Genomic DNA, 20,572 nt, shown 5'->3' on the forward strand with positions numbered 1-20,572 from the left:
TATCCAAATATTCTTGAATGATATGATGTCCACGTTTAGTTGATATCTTTAGAGTGTCTGCTATTTCATTCCATTTCAATTTAAGATCACTCAAAATCATTTTGTGGATTTTTAAATGTTCTCGTCGGCAACAACCTCTTTTGGGCCTCCACTACGTTCACCGTGTTCGGTGCTCATTTCACCACGTCTAAAAAACGAAAACTCGACATCAAGCCAAGTTTTTCCTTCAACTGTATATTTTTCCTTCAAAAAGCAACATTTTATCAACAACGAAATTCCTTTATATCCATTTTTTTTTCACAGTAACAAAAGCTGCTTCACTCAAAATGGTATAATACACAAACTAATGATCCGACAGCTGTCAAATTTATACATGCATCTTTTGAGGGTTAGGGCTAACTAAAAAACATATGGATTTAATTCTAGTAACGCCGCCTATGTTGCACAATGTATCATCATAAAGTTTTTAACCAATGAAGGCGTCAGACCATCGGAAATCTTCAATCGTTTGAAGTCACAGTTTGGGAATGCTACATTGTCTTAGAATTGAGCGTATATCTGGGTTAGAGAATTTGGGGGTGGGCGCGGACTTGTCGAAAATTAAAGTCATGATCAACGCCCAGGGTCAAGTCTCACGAATGACAAAATGCGTGCTTTTCGAGAGCTTATTGAAGGTGATCGCCGTTTAAGAATTGAAGAAATATCATCAGAGTTGGGTATCAGGTATGGAAGTGTTCAATACATTATCATTAATCAACTTGGTTTGTGGTGGATTTACATCTGGAACTATGATGTTTGTATCAGAAAACCACGAACTAGGTGTTTTTCAAAACGTAAATATTCCCTAATTTGAATAGGTTATGGCTAGAGGCCTTTGAGTACCTTCAATCCAAATCCTCCCTTCGAGACCTTAGAGTCACATGAGAAACATGATTATCTTAATAAATTGTGATCGAATTTCAACCAGAGGGCGATAATTTACCGCGACTAATTTGAATAAATTCGCTTTCAGAAACATAAAAATAATCTGAAATTATTGTCAACCAGCCAATACAAATAATATAAGAGAGCCCTTAGGAGAAGTAAAGTAACTAGAATCGTAATAAGGGCGAATATAAAAAAAATCTATTATTTGTTTTATTATATCTCACTCTACAGGTCTATTAATTAGTTCATATGGAAGTTTGCGTTTGAGCCAACGCACTTCACTGTCATCACGCACATGTAACTGTTTGGCGAGTGCATTGGGATGCACTAATATACTTTCAGAGTCCTTTGCACTAATACTTCGAATAACACTCGTTATTGGTTCTAAGGGGATATAGCGCTGAATTAGTTTAGTGTAGTCGTAATATGGGGCATTGGCTATGACTCGCAACACTTTATTTTGAAGCTTCTGGAGGACAGCTAGGATAGATTTGCTAGTACCCTACAGTTCAATACCATAAGTTCAAATAGGCCTAAGTGTTCACTTATACAGCAAAACTTTGTTATCTGAGGATACGCCCTATCCGCCAATATATTTGGTTTAGTTTAAGCCCAAGCTGTTAGCGTTATGTCACTTTTTTTTTCGTGTTAAATGTTGATCAAAATGCATTCCCATATATTTGACGTTGTCTGCTTGAGGGAGTTCACAATTATTCACTTTTACTAAGCTATAATTATTTTTATCATCATTTTAGTATTCAAGTGTATTGCAAACACATAAACATGTGGCTTTATTGCATTAACAGCTTTTTCAGTTAAAGTCGTTAAAATTTCATGATATTCTAGTTATGACTTTGTAATTTCTAGTACTATTATCGAAAACAATTTTGTATTTTAATTTTACACTGCTTCTTGATGGGAAAAGCAAATCAATGACTTCAAAAGTATTATAAGGACTCCGCTTAATCAGAAACAACATTAAAACATTTGTTTGCTTGAAACGTGGTCGTAGAGACACCGATGATGCAGAACGAGTGGATGTCCAAATGAGGTGGTAATACCAGAAAACTTCCACAGAATCGTTTTGAATGGTCGAAAAGTATGGTTGCGTCAGCTAGCTAACATCGTAAATATATCAGAAGAAATTGTTGGTTTTATATTGCATGAGCACTTGATTTTGAGAAAGGTCTGTTCAAAGTGGGTGTCGCGTTTACTCACTGTTATATAAAAAAATACATTTATTACTACGTTAGTTCACAACATAATCAGTCTAAATTTGGTAGATTTACACGGAGAACTGTAATAGTTGTGCCAGAAATTGACGAACTAGGTGTTTTTCAAAGTCTAATTTTTTCCTAATTAGAATAGTTAATGGCTAGTGGCCTTTGAGTAGCTTCAATTCACCCTAGGTGACCTTAGAGCTTCGACTGCAATACTTTTGCCCGAACTTAACTACGCCAAGGAATTCTTCGAATAACTACGGAAGGACTACCAATCCAAAGTCAACCAGTCTTATTGGTAATTAATTGTATTCATACAAGGCGTACAAGATTTTAAACAAAAATTTTTGCTTATGTACTGAGGGGTTACCAAAACCTATACAATATTTGTAAAATGTTATAACATTATCCAAAATATTTTGTTATTAAAAATATATTTGCACTAGTAAAACTAATTACCTGACAAGGATATTCTAAATTTTGCATTATTGAGATAATAAATAATCTCCGACAAGCCCCACTGGAAAAACAAAGATCGAGGGAGACCAGAAATTAAATTTTCAAGCTAAACACACAGTTTTTTCCACTACGTCGGATTGAAAGAGTGTCAGTTTAAAATGGTAAACAAACCGCAATAAAACCCTCCTGTTTGGTTAACGCTCAACGTCAGACGGGGGCATTTCTGGTTGCATAAAACAACACGCATACCCCGCGCGCACACACACATACATGTTCATAAATCGCGCACGAAATGAATATCTGCACCCGTTTTAATTAAAATGTCCATTTTTTCCTGCGCTGCCGTTTTAAATTGATATTTTTTTCGGATAGGGTCTTGTTTAGCTGTCGGCAATATTTATTGTTAAAATACGAATGACAAGTTTATATAAAGTAAAACCTGTTTTTTCGACACGTTAATGACATGGAACGGTTCATAAATAGTACATAGTTTTTATATCGACGGAACAACCATTTTAAAAGGTGAACTATTTGAATAGTTAAATTATTTTATCATATGCAGTACCACTATAGAGACCGTACAAATAGCGGTCAATAACATCCACAAATGGACTAGAGACTGACTTACGCGAAATCATCAAAATTACTCAGCATCAATCTCGATGTTAAGCTGAATTGGATACGTTAGATGCAGAAAAAATCAAAATGAAAATTAAAGAACTGTTTAGTCGATAAATACTCCCATATTGACCTAAGACCAAAGATATTGGTGTAGTGGTTAAGTATAAGGCCTATTTCAATCTAAAGACATCAAACGGATTAGTATTCCAACGCTGGCAAAATAAAGTTCTTCGATTTACGACTACTTATTACTACGTAACCAGCGAAGAACTGCTTGAAGACCCAGAAATCAGATGGATTTTATGAAGTTATCCAGGATTTCGCATTAAAATATCAAAGGAGGTTACTAAATCACAGCAACGCAAAGGCCGTACAGTTACTGAACATGAAATCAGAACATACAAGCGAACTAAAACACATTAACTTGTACAGAGTAGCTCTTAACTTTAGCCTAAGTAGTCTAATTTAATTTTAATTAAAGTAATAGACACTTATATATTAATCTAGTACGCGTCTCAATTTTGTATTACTACAAGTATAACGGAACAGTGGTTATAAATTAATTTGCAAATTGAAGAAAGACTTACTAAAAATATTTCTAACTTACCAATATAAACAAGGAGCAAACAATTGCCATTTTTGTGTTCGCCATTGTTCTTAAATTTCTTCCTTTTTTATAGCAGACAAGATGTATCTTCTTTTGAAGGCCATATGGTATCTGAAACAATAAATCATCTTTATTATTATTTTATCTGGACGCCTTATATAAATTGGTTTCCAGATAATTCAAAGGGTTTATAAAAAGATATAGAGGTTTTTAAGGATATTCGACATTTTGTTATAGTATGTTATGTTATTTTATATTTTTGTAGAAAATATATATAATTATCAATATATATATATATATATATATATATATATATATATAAAATATATATATTAAATAAAAGTGCTTTCTTTCAATACTTCGATATATATGGACGTACAAAAGAAAAGTTAAAATATAAAAGATGAACATTTTAAAAAAATACGATAATATTTTCTGAATGGTATTATATTAAAAGAAGATAATTCTAGATATAATTTAAATCTAAATCTGTTTAAGGGATCTATCTATAAGACTGTGAACTAAATTTGGGGAAACTTCTTTTCTCTCGTAATTTTACAGTTGTTAACCAAAAAATGCTTTAAAACATAAATATATAATAATGATATACAATAATAATGTATAATATATAATGATAATAAATATATAACATAATGTATTAAACATATCTAAGGTATTTAGATGTAATTTTTTGCCTTTTTTAATCCTCAAAATATAATTATTTTTTAAATAACTCAATTTTTTATATACTTTTTTTTACTAGATAATTTAGAAGAAGAAACTGGCATCTACCGCTGAAGTAATGGGCCTAATCGATCAAGCTGCAAATAAAGTTGTATAAAATAAGAGGGTACTCTGATAAAACTTTCAGGACCGCTAGTTAAATTATGTTAAAGGAAGTGACTTTGGTGGAAATTTAAGAGCGGCAGTACCACTCGTAAATAAATTAAGAGGCAGCACCTTTGATAGAAATTTCAGTGCGGCATGACCACTAGTTAAATTACGTTAAAGAAAATGCCTCTGATAAAAATTTCAGGACGGCGGACCACTAGTTTAATTATGTTGGAAGGAGTACCTCTGATGGAAATTTCATAGCGGCAGTACCGCTGGTAAAATAAATTAAAGAAGCCGTATCTCTGATAGAAATGTTCAGTGCCGTGGTGCCTTTAAGAGCTACACACAGATTTTTTAAAAAATGTTCAATGGACAGTTGAGTCTTAGTATTGGGGCTCCTCCTCTAAGATGTAACCTGTAATAATGTGGCCTACCACTAGTAATGGTCAGCTCTGAAAGCCAATAGAATCCTACTTTGGAAACCAATGTAACCCAATCAATTTATTTACTTTATACAACAACAACAACAACAAATCTAGCGAACGGGGGCGTCGTATTAAAACGAAAATAAAAAAAACCGACCATATAATAATAAACTGGAAACCGTACAAAATATAATTAACTGTCTTTTACTCGAACAAATTCAATTTGTCGTCTTGACAGTCGGAAAAGTGCCTCTACGGCTGCGTTTTATTTAAGTTTTCGTATCAACAACCGTTGAAAATTAGGATAAACTTTTTTATGGACGTCGAGGACGAAAGTGTTCCCTGGAAATAAAGCTGGCAAGCGCCAACTTCGCGTCGAGTGTCGGTGGGGAGGATTTCAATTATAAAGATGGCGATTTATCTGCTTTGGCATAGGGGATGAGGGAACTGGATTTAAGGGGTTGGTTTAGATGTTTTTAGTCGCGTCGCTTGGCACTTCTTGGCGGTGGTGATCGATATTGGCCGGAGATAATTCCGTTATTTATGGTTGTTGGATGTAGTTTCTGACTAAACGAGATCTAGTGACTGATACAATGAGACAGTTTTATCACTGGTAAACGTACCAAAATATTAATAAAATCCTGCTCTAAAAGATTACAAGGTTGGGGTAACAATCAGTGGTCTAAGAGGAAAATATATTACACCAAAAAAACATTTTTTTCTCCTAATTTTCTACGGTTTAAAATTACAAAGTACTTATTCTACAATAGACACATTGGGCTTAATATGCATGTCACTGTTTTTAATGTGCACTGAGTTTTACTAGTAACTTCACTCAAATAGATCAAATGGTTTCATTCTCCTCAATCTTCTGATTAGGCATTGTTTAGGAGCTGGAGAACCTCAACATTGATATGCTAATGGAGTCACTGTTCGATTTTGAGCGTAGTCATTGATAACGTTATCAAAAGTTTCTACCTTCTGATCCTCATACAGATTGTACCATGTTACGAACGTACCATGGAGCATCAACAACACGTCGTAGTACCTTGATTTAAAATCCTTGTATAATATTTCTATTGCTTTGGTTGGTATAACCCGAGAGTTGAACATCATAAATCCACACAGATTTCAATACTTGTAAAGTTTGGCAAAGTAAAAACTATAAACAGATAGGCCCGAAAGCATACTTAATAACCAGTGTACTTCTTGCCATTTCAACTTAAGTTGTTCAAATTTTTTAAGAATGTGGCTCCCACCTCATTTTGAGATCAAGGATTATGCCAAAATATTTGGCTATATTTCCGTAAGTAGGCCCTTACCGATTTATATATACTGGATTGTACTTGATTCCTTTGTTGGTGAAATCAAAACACACTGATTTATTTTAAATAATTTTAAAGCACTATTTGTCTTGCCAGCATTGTCTTTTAGCAAAGATGTTTGTAACATTTCGGTTGATTCAGTGTTGTTATATTTAATGGTTAGGATTGCAGTCTCATCTACAAATGTAGCCGCAACATTTTCATTGAATGTAAGCAAGTCCCGAATGTACAGAATATAAAGGAATGGTCCCAAAATTGCTGTCCTGTGTCACTTGCTAGTTAGAGCAGCTGTATACTTGTCAAATTTTCTTCAAGTCAGAGTAGCCACCTTCTTGTTTGACTCTGTGAGGCGTCGGTCAGTTATATATGACAAAAAGTTATGAATATTGGTCCGGGATAAGCATTTTAATCTTATGCTTCAAGCCCTCTTGTGAAACTTTATCGGAAGCTTCAGCATCATTCAAAAATATTTCATAGCAAACTTAATTTTCTTCGATAAGTAAGTAATTTTTCCATGCCATTGGTGATTCTGTGAACCTAAACGAATCGTGGAGTATTGATTCCTGAAACAATATTGATGATTCGAAATAAGATCGCTATTCTCAATGATTGATCCTTTTCAATAAAATTTTCAATTAATTTGCATATTATCGGTAATAGTGATATTGACCGGTATGACGCTATTTCATCAGTTGGTATTCATGATGTGACATAGTGACTTCAGAGACCTTGCACAGTTGTGGAACATTTATTATCGATAATTACAATTAATTTTATTAAAATACTCAGTAAGGCATATCCTTGTCTTATATATTTCCCTATAAAATCAAACATGTAGAAGAAACCAAATTGGGCAAAAGATGTCTAATACCACTACAGTTATTTTAACGGGTTTAAAACAGGTCAACAATGTTCTTTCTGATAACTTGGTAATACTATGTCGAATGATATTGCTTTAGTAGCCATCGTTGATCAATTTTTCGCACTTCATTTGGTTCCAGCCACACGTGGCTTGCTGATCCCATCGTATACGCAGCAACATTTTTTGGCTATGAGTTTTAGATTTCGGTGACTCCTGGATTATAACTAAAGAACTAAAGAAACAATAACTAAAAAAATAAAATTAAACGTTGAAATATTTTATAATAGTAGATTATATAATAAATAATAGATTAATGTTTCATTGTTAGTTATAATAAACCACCTAAAGTTATTGTTTTCTTCTCTCACAAGTAATGAAACCGCGATATTGAAGCAATTCGAAATGCCATTTTCAGTCAATTCGTGTGGTAGTCATTTTCGCTCCTTTTAGATCTTTCCCATCCCATGTGAGCATTTGAAAAACATGATGCATTTTCTTTAGAGTTGCCTGAAAATTCTTTGAGAGTTTGAACTGGATTTTCACCTTGCAATTCATTATAATCAAATTCCTTTAGCTTTCCAGCCGTTTTTTGTCAATGATATCAAAATAACTACTTCTAAAACATTGAAATTAGAATTGACCCAATTGGGACAGGAAGAAGCAGAATAAACATAACTTTCTAAAAGCGTCCTATAACTTTCGGCAGCAGGTTTCTTCTGATTAAGCAACAAAAGTAACGAATATTATAAACTGACTTTTGAAAGTTCCTTGATTAGCATATACATTAAATAACTCAATAATACTAAACTTAAACTAGTTATATTATATAGAGAAATGCGGAAACCATCTAATCTAATAGTTAGGTTAAGTTGTTTAATACATAGAAAAAAATTGAAATTTCACGGTATAGGCGACCTTGGGGAAATGTAGCGCTGCGATCGCAAATTGTGATTGGCTAGTTTAAATTCCTGGTGCCGCCACTAACATGAAATGTGATTGGTCGATCAAATTGTGTGACATCAGCATTTTCTATGGGCGTCCATTTTCATGTTTGTTGTTTGTAGGTTATGGTTTTTGTTTAGATTACAATTTAGTGTTCAATCATTTTATAGTAGAGAAATTATATATTTAAATTTGATTGCCTTGTTAAGAAAATATTTGTTATGGTGCCATCAATTAAAAATTTAATTGCTACTTTTAGGGGATTTATTACTTTAAAGAAATCTATTTTGTCTAAATTTACAAATAACTACATTTGTTTAACAAATCTTAACCAAGATTGCTTAAAGATTTTTGTTGGATCTATTAGAGGTCATGGAGGTGGAAACAACATCTTTCCCCTAGTATGTTGGAGAAATTTTTAAAAGGGCTCATCACTTCAATTTTTTCACATCATTCTCCCGGAGAAAATTGTGAAGAAGATGAACATGTTAGATAACTTATATTCTTTTTTAACGGGAGATCTAGTACCACTTGAGGTTGTTAAATCACCAGTTGAGTCTATATTTTCAGTTCCAGAGAATTTTGCTCTGAGGAAAACAAGAGTTTAATATTGTATTTTAGTCTTATTTCAGGCTATTTAACAAAACTTTTGAAAAAGAGACAACATGCAATATTTGTCTATATTCTATATTAAGTAGTTCCACAGATTAATTACTCTAAAATCTAAATATTTTTTAAAAACACATACATTTTTAGTGTTTCGACTATCCAATCCATAATGATTTTCAAGACCAAATTTTAAGTTATTATAAGGTGTGATTGTATTTTTGGTTTAATGAAGTTAATGCAATATCAACAGGGAAGGATTTAAAGTTTACCTTCAATATATCAAGATAAGTTAGAACTCTAATAGATCACATAAAATTGATGGCACTAAACATATATGGGATGGCGTTATGGAAGAATTATAGATATTTTAATATTGCGTAGAATAGAGTTCATAATTGTCTTTTTTTGCTTTTTGTTTATATATATTTATATTATTTACAATTATGTATATTTGTATAGGATTTTATTTTAATAAATTAATTTTAAAAATTAAATTTGATTTTCATTTAAATACTATTGGCCAATAAATGTGACGTCACAAAATAATCAGGGGAAATGGCAGACCAATCAAAGCAAAGTATTTTCCTTACAGGTTTCTACATAACTATTTTAAACTAACTAATCAAATTCGCGTTGTCAGCACCGCCAATGATTGGACTAAGCGAAACTTTGCCCCACTACTTACCATTGCAGTTGCACACCCCTGGTTTAATAGCTGCTTACATTGATACTTCGCATTCCAAATATAAGCAAGAATCTAATATAAATATATAACGAAATTACGTTATGGTAATTTATAACATCGTAAGCAATAATAAATATTGATAACAATGTAAGATTAATCTTTAAACAAATAGGGCGATTGAATATTGAATCCAATAATATACTGCGCCGTAATAACTGCGCCCTTTATGGTAATTGTGAACTTAAAGGAACAAGACATTTATACGAATGTAAATCTTGGTAATTTGTATCGGAACTTGATATACGACCACAATATATCGATATAAGCGGTAATTTCCCATATGTTTCCAATTGTTTACGATCTATTCGTTCTGTAAATAAAATCTTAATGGGACATAAATCTGGAACACATTTACCATTTTCTGTTAACATCTATGGGCCGTGGGTAATCGAGTTAGAACCATTGTTCTTAATGTAACCACAACTGATTTGCAATTAATTTTGTTAGCATTAAATTAAAACTATAATCAATTTTTACTTAAAATCTTAATGTTAAAGATATATCATCTTGTCTCGAAAGAATGGTATACATTACATACATAATATCATTTTTTTTATAACATATTTATTAGATACGCTTAGTACAATCTTAATTTTTATTACTATTACAATTAATTTATTACTACTTTTCCTATGTGCTTGCATTAATTAACAAGCAAGACGAGTGGGAGAAAATACATCAGTATGTATTCCTCAATTAAAAAATTATAATTATTTATTAATTATTAACTTATAGCTATAGTTTACACTAATAATACACACTAAATGTTCATACAAGTTCGTATGGTTTTGTTCGATTCAATCTCCTGACATCCTGCGCGCTGTCCAGCAGTTGTATTGCTTCCACGTTAGTATGATTTAGTAATCTTCTTTCGTGTTTCAAGGCGAAATCCTGCACCACTTCGCAAATCCATTTGATTTCCAGGTCATCGTGCAGTTCTTCATTGGTTACAAGGCGATAGGCATTGGTAATCAATCGAAGAACCTTGTTTTGACAGCGCTGTATGACTAACTGATTTGAATTTTTAGTGCAACCTCATACTTGCACCCCATAGGTCCAAATTGGCTTTATAACTGTATTATAGATCAACCTCTTTGATTTTAGATCAAGTTGAGAGTATCTTCCGACTAATCAGTATAGTTGTTTTATTTTGGTTCTAATGTGTTTTGCTTTTTGTCTAACGTGATGTACATAATAATATAGTAAAAAGTATTGTAAAGTGTCAGGTCAAAAAAGTTAGATTGAACATCCATGCTTTTAAAAACAACATTCTTAGTCCGTGGGTTCCTGGCACAAGCATCGCTGCTCATGGTATAACTTCACCAAACAGAGACTGAAGTTGCTATGAACTAGTGAACTAGTTGCTGAAGTAGCATTGTCTAATGGAATTTGAACTGAAGCTTGTAGCTTAGGTATCTTATTATTTTAATTGTAGACTATTGGAGTTTGGAAATACCAAGGCTTGGGAAACAATTATATATATGCCTTTCTGTAAATATTAGGATAAAAACAGTGAAACTCAGAAGCTTTTCAAAGGCAAGTTGACGAATGAATAAACAAGCATTTTGTTTTCATCCTTACAAAAATTAAAATGTGTTTGCGATGTAAATTGAAGGAATGAGATAAAAAAGTGATTGTATAAAAGTACCATGAGAGCATTAATTTGTAATTATCTACTGACTACTAACACCATGCTAACAATTCAATTGAAAAGTCCCCGGCCTGACACATAGATGGCGCTACTAGAGTTAAATCCATATGTTTTTTAGTTAGCCATAACCCTCAAAAGATGCGCTTATAAATTTGAGAGCTGTCCGATCATTTGTTATGGCATTTTGAGTAAAGCAACTTTTGTTTTTGTGAAAAAAATGGATAAAAAGGAACTTCGCGTGTTGATAAAATATTGCTTTTTGAGGGGACAAAATACAGTTGAAGCAAAAACTTAGCTTGATGCCGAGTTTCCGGACACTGCCCCAGGAAATCAACCATCAAGGATTGGTATGCTAACTTTAGACGTAATGAAGTGAGCACTAAAGTCGATGAACGCAGTGGACGCCCAAAGGAGGTTGTTGAGCTCTGTCAAAAGTGGGTGCCGCGCGAGCTCACTTTTGGCCAAAAACAACCACGTGTTGATAATTCGGAGCAGTGTTTGAAGATGATCAAACCCAAGTTTTTGCGTCGATATGTGACAGTGGATGAAACATGGCTCCACCATTTCACTCCGAAATCCAATCGACATCGTACGAGTGGACTGCACACGATGAACCTGCTCCAAACTCTACCTTGAAAAAAGAAGGACCATCAACAGCCACTATTATATAGCGTTATTGGACCGTTTGAAGAACGAAATCGCCGAAAAACGATTAAAAAAGAAGAATGTGCTGCTATTTCCCTGTCACAAGTAAGTGAAAACGATGGCAAAAAAAACAATGAAGTGGGCTTCGAAATGCCTCCTCATCCACCGTATTCCTGTTCTCAGATTTCAAAACAATGCTTGTTGGGAAGATATTATCGTCGAAGGAAGAGGTGATCGCCGAAACTGAGACCTATTTTGAAGCAAAGGACAAATCGTACTACAAAAATGGTATCGAAAAGTTGGACGGTCGCTATAATCAGTGTATCATCCTTGACGGGGATTATGTTGAATAAAAAAACTAATTTTGCCAAAAAATTGTGTTTTACTATGGTAGACCGTGGACTTTTCAATTGACCTTATATTAAGGTATGCGATTTATGTAATTAACCACGAAATCTTGCTAATCATGTAAGGATACATCAATAAATTTTAAATAGATGGATCTATATGAAAATGTTCAGGTAATTACTGTCATTGTAAAGTGATAAATTCGTAGATATCGGTAGGGGTGGAAATAGATAAATATCGGAACGGTATATCCACGCCAGATACCACCTCTCTGTCGGTTAAATCCTGGGAAATACGCGAGAATTATAATTCGCCATTCAGGTTCAGATGTCCCGTCCGTTTGCGAGTCAAAGGTCCTAATAAATTTATCATTGTTTCTGCCGTGTTTATTGAACTGGTTGATAAACGGGTGTATGCGACAACGATGCTGGTACGTTCTTTTATTCAATTTAGATATGAGCGAGCAGCTGCGAGAAAATCAGACTTAGTCATATTTAATAGTATGTTATTGAATTATATAAGTTAAAGAGTTAATAGTAACGTATCTTTGATACGGAGTTTTTCAGTAAAGATAAATCGATGTTGGGATTGAATCTTGAATTTGAAGTCGGTATATAGTTTGAAATTGAAATATAATGTATAAATAATTAGTTAATAATTAAGTATTTTTTTTTTTAATTTGAATCTTTATTAAGAATGTTTGAACATTTTTGGTAACTTAATAAGAAGTGAATTCCTTACTCAAGCAAGTCAGGACTCATATGTTGGAATAAGTAGTAATTAGAAGAAGCAACGTCTAGAGAATACAGCGGGTGCGGTAGTACCTCCGATTTTAATATTTCCAAGTAGGTTTTCACCGATTTTGGAATACGTTGTCGAACGTTGTCATGCTGAAGAACAACATTGTTGTGTCTACTCGTATGGCGGCCATTTTTCGCTCAGTGGTCGGCTAAAACGCATCAATTGTGGTCGATGGTGATCTCCATTGATGCTTTCATCGAGTAATGCCTTCACATCTTTGTCTCCAAATTTTTTCAAAGTAAAACTGCTCAATAACGGCTTTTAAAACATCAAAACCAGTATCATATATTTAGATCGATGGAAGGAGATTCTCATAAGCTTCACGTAGCATTCGATGTACTTCAGCTTTCTCTTTCATCAAATTGAAGTAAAAAAGTTAAACTTTCCGCAAATGTAATTTACTCGGGACAAATTCAGGTATTTTTAACGCACTACAAGAAATTGTCGTTCAAACCAAATAAATATGAAGTTGATTAGAAATATACCTGAAGTTTATTTATGTCAGAATTATGTACTATAACAAAAAGATGCCCGAAACACATATACATTAGTTCGGAACATTCAGATAAGCTAATTTCTAAGATTTCGATTCTTAAGGGTGTGAGAAAGACCCCAAAAGCCAGACGGAACAACACATTAACATTTCATCCCTGGCCCGATGGTCTAAATAAACCAAAATATTATTACTATTATTATTAGAATTAACTGGTAATCAGGTGGCGAGAAGAACAGTTAACAGGTTAGAACCTAAGGGAGGAGCAATAGGGGATAAAATGCGATGTATCCGTCTAATCAAATACAACCTTTACACAATCTCCACGGAGTTTTCACACAATACTCACATAACTAAACGCACAATCTTAACATGACTTCGTCATACAGAATATTTAAAAAATCGGTCAAAGGAGTGCACAGTTAGTGCCACTTCTACAGTATCTTTTTTATAACATCTTTATTAGATACGCTTAGTACAATATTAATTAAAATTAATTTATTACTACGTTTCATTTGTAATTGGATTAATTCACAAGCAAGACGAGTGCGAAAAAATACATCAATATATATTCCTCAATTATCACTACATAGTATAAAACAAAGTCGCCTTTTCTGTCCCTATATCCCTATGTGCGCTTAAATCTTTAAAACTACGCAACGGATTTTGATGGGTTTTTTTTCAATAGATAGAGTGATTCAAGAGGAAGGTTTATATGTATAATACATGCATAATATACTAAGGCAACATTGCTAATTTTAGAGGTTTCTAACGTGATGTCGTAAATTAACCTATTTTTTAGGCTTATTTAGCAATTAGCAAAAACGATGCCTAACCCTACGAGTTAGATCAAATTAATGTACTACAGTATTGTACACCATAAAAAGGTCTACAAAAAATCCGCGATGGTATATGTTTATCTTTTAGGGATAACCCACATTAACCATTTTTATTGTTTACTTTTTACGTGAGAAAATGGTTTATTTACGAAGCTATTTTAAGCAATTCGGCATTAATCCTTATCGAATTAAGTACCTTAAATACAGTGTGCTATTAATATAGATCAATATGGTTCCTTACAGCATGTAAATTAAACAAATGTTTTCGGAGATATTACAAGTTTAAAATTTGCGTTTAAAAATGTGTAATGTAATAAAAATTGTATGAATTTAGATATTCCAAAGATAGCAGGAAATCTTCATAGTAAGTATAGGGGAAGAGGAATTGTTTTACTCCAAATTTAATGCGTGCAGGCCAAGGGCAGTAATGAATGAACCAAAAATACTGGATCGATTTTAATCATGTTTTCATTGAGTGACATAGGCATATATATTTTATGCCCGTGCAAAGTCGGAGCGGGCCGCTATGTTTTTATATACAACGTCTATATTTTTTATATTACAATATAAATATTTTTTCTGTAGTGTATTTAATTTAGTACCAGCATTGCACCCGTGCGAAGCCGGGGTGGGTCGCTAGTAATATTATAACTTTACACTAAAAGGTATATACTTTATATAAGTTCGTATGGTTTGGTTCGCTTCAATCTCCTGACATCCTGAGCGCTGTCCAGCAGTTATATTGCTTCCACGTTAGTATGATTTAGTAAGTTTCTTTAGTGTTTCAAGGCGAAATCTTGAATAACTTCGCAAATCCATTTGATTTCCAAGTCATCGTGCTGTTCTTCGTTGGTTACGTAGCGATAAGCATTGGTAATCTATCGAAGAACCTTGTTTTTTCTCAGCGTTGGATGACCAGTTGATTTGATTTTTAGTGCAACCCCATATTTGCACCCCATAAGTCCAAATCGGCTTTATAATTGTGTTATAAATCAACCTCGTTAAACATTGACAGTATGAAAGTTGTCATTACTTATCGTTATACCCGTCTATTTTTTGTAGTTTAAATTTTAGTGTTTATGTTCACTAAAACTTAAAGTTTGTTTTGCAGTTTTGTTTTTTCCTTTATATTTGGGAAGAAGAATACGCGCAACATAAATGGATTTTTTAAGTGATCAGAATACACGTAACCACCTAATACTTGCTTGGAAGACTGTCTGACTGATAGTATTACCTCGAACATAATACTATAAATCAGAGATACTCCCTCTTACTCTTGAATCTTCTTGCTTCCTACCGAGAAACCACATGCACTATGCAAAATATCCATTACCACGCCGTTCGGTCTCCATCCCGATGCATAATGCCGTTAGATGTCGCTTTGATTGCGGATTTAATTAGTTCCGGAAGCGTTCCGCACGCCTCTTCGATAATTCAAGACAACTGTGGCGACACTGTCGCAGCCACGTCATTCCCCAAGTTTTAAACTCGACTTAATTTATGATTTCGGATGAGGGTGCTGGCGGGGGAGAAGGAAGAGGAGGAGGAAGCGGCAGAGGCGGCGGTCGTGGCAAAAAGTTCTAAATTATATCGTCGCAACAGACATTACTTTACTTTCGTTAACTTCGACGACACGGCTGAGGACTTGGGGGGATGGTTTTTGTTGCGGATGACGGTCTTTTTGTCGATCTCTTGGTGTCTGTCGAACAATGGCCGTGGGAGGTGGGTTTTTCTTTGTGTTATGATGTTAATGTCGTCGCGTGAGTTGAGATTCTATTGACGTTGCTCTATATTGTCCTAGCTCTTTATATATATATATTGAATATATGTCAAATAATTGTGTTGCAAATAAATATAGAGTCAAAACCGATAATTAATTATAAATTAATTAATAGATTATATTGGGTGTTTGCATAAATTTTCATCAACGATATCTATTGGTGAAAATGCGGACTATCAATATAAACAACTTTTAAAGAACCCATCCTAGATTAGTGTAAAATTGGGTGATTTTAACATTTCTCTACTTGTATCATTGAATTCTTTATTCATATCATTCATTACTTTCGTTATTTAATATAAAGAAATTTGCTGCCAAAGGCCAATAAGATACTTTTTCAGAATCTTATAGCGATGCCATATATTTGGTGGTGATTTTGAAGCTAATAACAAGGATGGGCCTGGGGGACCAACTATGTTCGAAAACAATAACATTGAAAAGTTATTGGACGAGAACCTATTTTAATGTACCAAATAATTTTAACAGTAGACGAAGCAATTCCAGATGTTTACACCGCAAAGATCCAAAAGCATGCAAAAGGGTTACCACACAAATAGCATTGTCAGGCAAAAAATGTGGAGTTTAATGTGGAGTATTCAGGTGACTAACCATGAATCAACAATCCCAAGCTAAAAAACTCATTGGTTCTGAAGAACTCGCTACATAGACACCTAAGTAGAATATTAATGGTATTAAACTATTTGTAGTGCATATGGATTATATATACTAAAGCCATGTTGCTCAACATACGGGAAAAATTGTAAGAAATGTTGGAATATATTTTGATTCATATACGTATATTGTACAAATTCTTGATAAAATTCTCCTAATGTGAATTATAATGATAACAGAAATCATTATTAGTATATAATAGTGAAATAGCAATATATATATATATATATATATATATATATATATATATATATATATATATATGTATGTATATATACCAAATAGCTGTGTTATGAAGGGAGAATGGATACTAATTATAATTAATATATACTAATTAATAATCAATTAACTTCTTTCCGAGTTTTCGTATACAAACATTCGTAATGTAACAACAAACTTTATACTATTTATATATTAATTACATATACATTGCTGTTTGTTTTAGTTATGAACTTTATTATGAAGCTATTATAATACAATATTATATAGATATCAAAATCACGTTAATCAATTGACCTCTTTCCGAATTTTCGTATACAAACATTCGTAATGTAACAACAAACTTTATACTATTTATATTTTAATTACTTATACATTGCTGTTTGTTTTAGTTATAAACTTTATTATGAACCTATTAAAATAGAATATTATATAGATATTAAAATCACGTTAATCAATTGACCTCTTTCCGAGTTTTCGCATACAAACATTCGTACTGTAACAACAAACTTTATACTATTTATATTTTAATTACATATACATTGCTGTTTGTTTTAGTTATGAATTTTATTATGAACCTATTAAAATAGAATATTATATAGATATTAAAATCACATTAATCAATTGACCTCTTTCCGAATTTTCGTATACAAACATTCGTAATGTAACAACAAACTTTATACTATTTATATTTTAATTACATATACATTGCTGTTTGTTTTAGTTATGAACTTTATTATGAAGCTATTATAATACAATATTATATAGATATCAAAATCACGTTAATCAATTGACCTCTTTCCGAATTTTCGTATACAAACATTCGTACTGTACATATACATTGCTGTTTGTTTTGTTGTGAACTTTATTATGAACCTATTAAAATAGAATATTATATAGATATTAAAATCACGTTAATCAATTGACCTCTTTCCGAATTTTCGCATACAAACATTCGTACTGTAACAACAAACTTTATACTATTTATATTTTAATTACATATACATTGCTGTTTGTTTTATTTGTGAGTTTAAAATGTATTCATAAAGAATAGAAGCTGACAGTTTTAATTATCAACTTATATTGTTATCAACTTGTCTTCGGGTCTCGTTTTTTTTCTATAAAGCGTTCATAAAGCATAGATGCTAGCATTTTCGATAATAACCAGCATAACCAAGGGAACTATTAAACTAACATGCTGCAACTATCTGAATATTACATGCTGGGTGGTCGATGTCGGCGAAACGGATTTCCACTCCAGAATTTCCTATTTTCCAAACGGAAATTATATCGGTGGGGCGGCGAAACATACCGAATTTATGTTTCTTTTAACGGCGATGTCACTGCGGGTTTTATTATTATACATTTCGTACATTAGCGGGAGACGGTGATGTTTTTCTTAACGTCGAGTTTATATCAGCAAATAAAATTAATTACATAGCCGAATATTTTTGTATTAAGTTAGTAGGAAAGTAATTTCGATCTTCGCATAGAGTAACTGCCCAGTTTAGGAAACTTTTTATAAATGTAGTTAAAGCATGCCCCTTCATTATCCAAAGTTTTGACAAATTGTTTCATCTTACCTAACTTGATGTATAACCGTAGAAGTAGTAAGTAGAAAGGATACCAAAATATAACTCTGGCATTATTTTTTCTTCTATAAACGTAAACTCAATGCAAGATTTGCTAACCTTTATTGGGGAATCAATGTGCTCTCCATTTTCTCAATATATAATTGACAAAGTCTATGATTTTATATGAATAATGTGTTCTTGAAAATAAGATGAAAATAAAAAAGAAATCCATGAAATACCTAAATACAACAAACATTAAACTAAAACAATAGCATTTAGATCACTTTTTCATATACTTAGAGGCAGGAATGTGGTAAGAACTTTAAAAGTTGTTTAAAATAAAATAGGTTGCCTTTAAAATATCTCCCATATACAGCACCGATAAAATGGTTAGGGACACTTTATTTTTAGTTGACATATAGTTTTAGCTAGAAAAGATATGCTATACCCCACATTGCAGAAAAGATCGGAGTTTCATGTAAATATTTACACAGTATTACACTCACACTTTTGCACAAAAAACAGCTATTGGGGGATATCGAGACCAGAAGAGTCCAGATCTCTTCCTGAAATTTTAAACAAGATAGTCGAGAGACATTTAAGAGTACCACCAATTAACGCTAGATTAAATAAAACACTAGAAAAGTCAGTTCAAACAACTACTTTAAAGAAACGTTTACAATCTGCTGGATATAAACTGGAGTGGTCTGAAACACTTCTGTATGTGGATTTCTGAAACTGGTGGTAACGTGATGGTCTGAAAGTACTTGGATAATAGTAATTCAGGCCATATGATTAAAATTGATCTATCTGAAAAACCTCCAGGAAAATGCAATTCCTTCCGTAGTGAATGTAATTGGTTATATTTCAAAAACACATTATGCCGTAAACATTCGTCAAAGTTATATCAGGAGTTCGTAGAGCACAGACGAAACGAAGAATAGGAAAGAAAAATGAAAGTAAGGAAAGAAATATTTCGATGCCCATCGAAGCATAGTTGTGGAAATACCTACAAAAGTGTTTGAGAAACACTGAACTCCGAATATTTAAATAAATCAACAAAAAGTAGGAGTGAAAATGGGTGAACCACTAATTAGTTTTTTAGTACTTAAAAGTTTTTTTAAATTTGTACTAAAAATAATAAAATTTAACTAAACGTTGGTCTAAAGCTTGATAAAATTTGAGTGCAATAATTCAGAACTTTTCTGTTCCAGTGTTGTTTTGTTTTATTTACCTTATTGTCTCCAAGCTTTTGAACGGTACTCTAATATATATTACCTGTATTATAAATAACAATATTAACAAATACATATTTTAAAGTTGTTTTATTAATATCAACACAAAATAAGAGTAAAACTAAATATTTGGATATAAATAAGTAAGTTTGCATGTTATATATTTAAAAAAAAACATTAAAAGCGCCCGAGTGATTTACAATAACGAACAATGCACGAAAAACTGTACTGGGAACAGCAACTTTGTAAACCATCAACGAGTAGAAAAATATTTATTTTCCTTTATTTCCTGCCAAGTTTTGTTTTCACAAAACCCGTAAAATATTTTCCAAGTCAATGCTCGCGCACTTTAACGTCAAAAGGCTCCGGTACAGAGTATGTAGTGAAAATTTATGAAAATTTATGACACGTCCACATACTTTACGCTATTTTCACATATAATAATATACTCTAGATTTTGCAAACTTTGTCGATATTTCGAACGGCTGTAAAAGTTCAGCAAGTCCTTATATAAAAGTGTTTTAAATCTGTAGCGGCTTCGGGTACAAGGTTGTGTATCAAGACATCATCAGGAAGGTTTTTTAGTACTTTTTGGTGTTCTATTAACCATTAAGATGCCCTGAAGTATTTTTTTCAGAGATAACCAGTTAATTTTTTAAATTATTTATTATGGAAATCTAGCCAATAAACACTAGTAAATTATTTGACTTTATTCTAATTTATCTTCCTTTATTTTATT

The 20,572-nt window shown here is 32.5% G+C and overlaps 1 protein-coding gene across 1 annotated transcript in view; it reads right to left on the bottom strand.

The window, feature by feature from the left end:
- Positions 1–20,572, bottom strand: part of nolo (ADAMTS-like no long nerve cord) — a 546,982-nt gene that overhangs the window by 425,464 nt on the left and 100,946 nt on the right. Inside the window, exon 2 of the mRNA XM_076411466.1 lies at positions 3,835–3,945. Within this exon, the coding sequence (XP_076267581.1) occupies positions 3,835–3,879 (45 nt within the window). The 5' untranslated portion in view covers positions 3,880–3,945. The remainder of the gene's footprint in view (positions 1–3,834; positions 3,946–20,572) is intronic.

The sequence above is a fragment of the Rhynchophorus ferrugineus genome, unplaced genomic scaffold, assembly GCF_030347505.1.
Source record: "Rhynchophorus ferrugineus isolate W39M unplaced genomic scaffold, kcgeb_rfMv2 rfM8, whole genome shotgun sequence".
Taxonomy (NCBI): Eukaryota; Metazoa; Arthropoda; class Insecta; order Coleoptera; family Curculionidae; genus Rhynchophorus; species Rhynchophorus ferrugineus.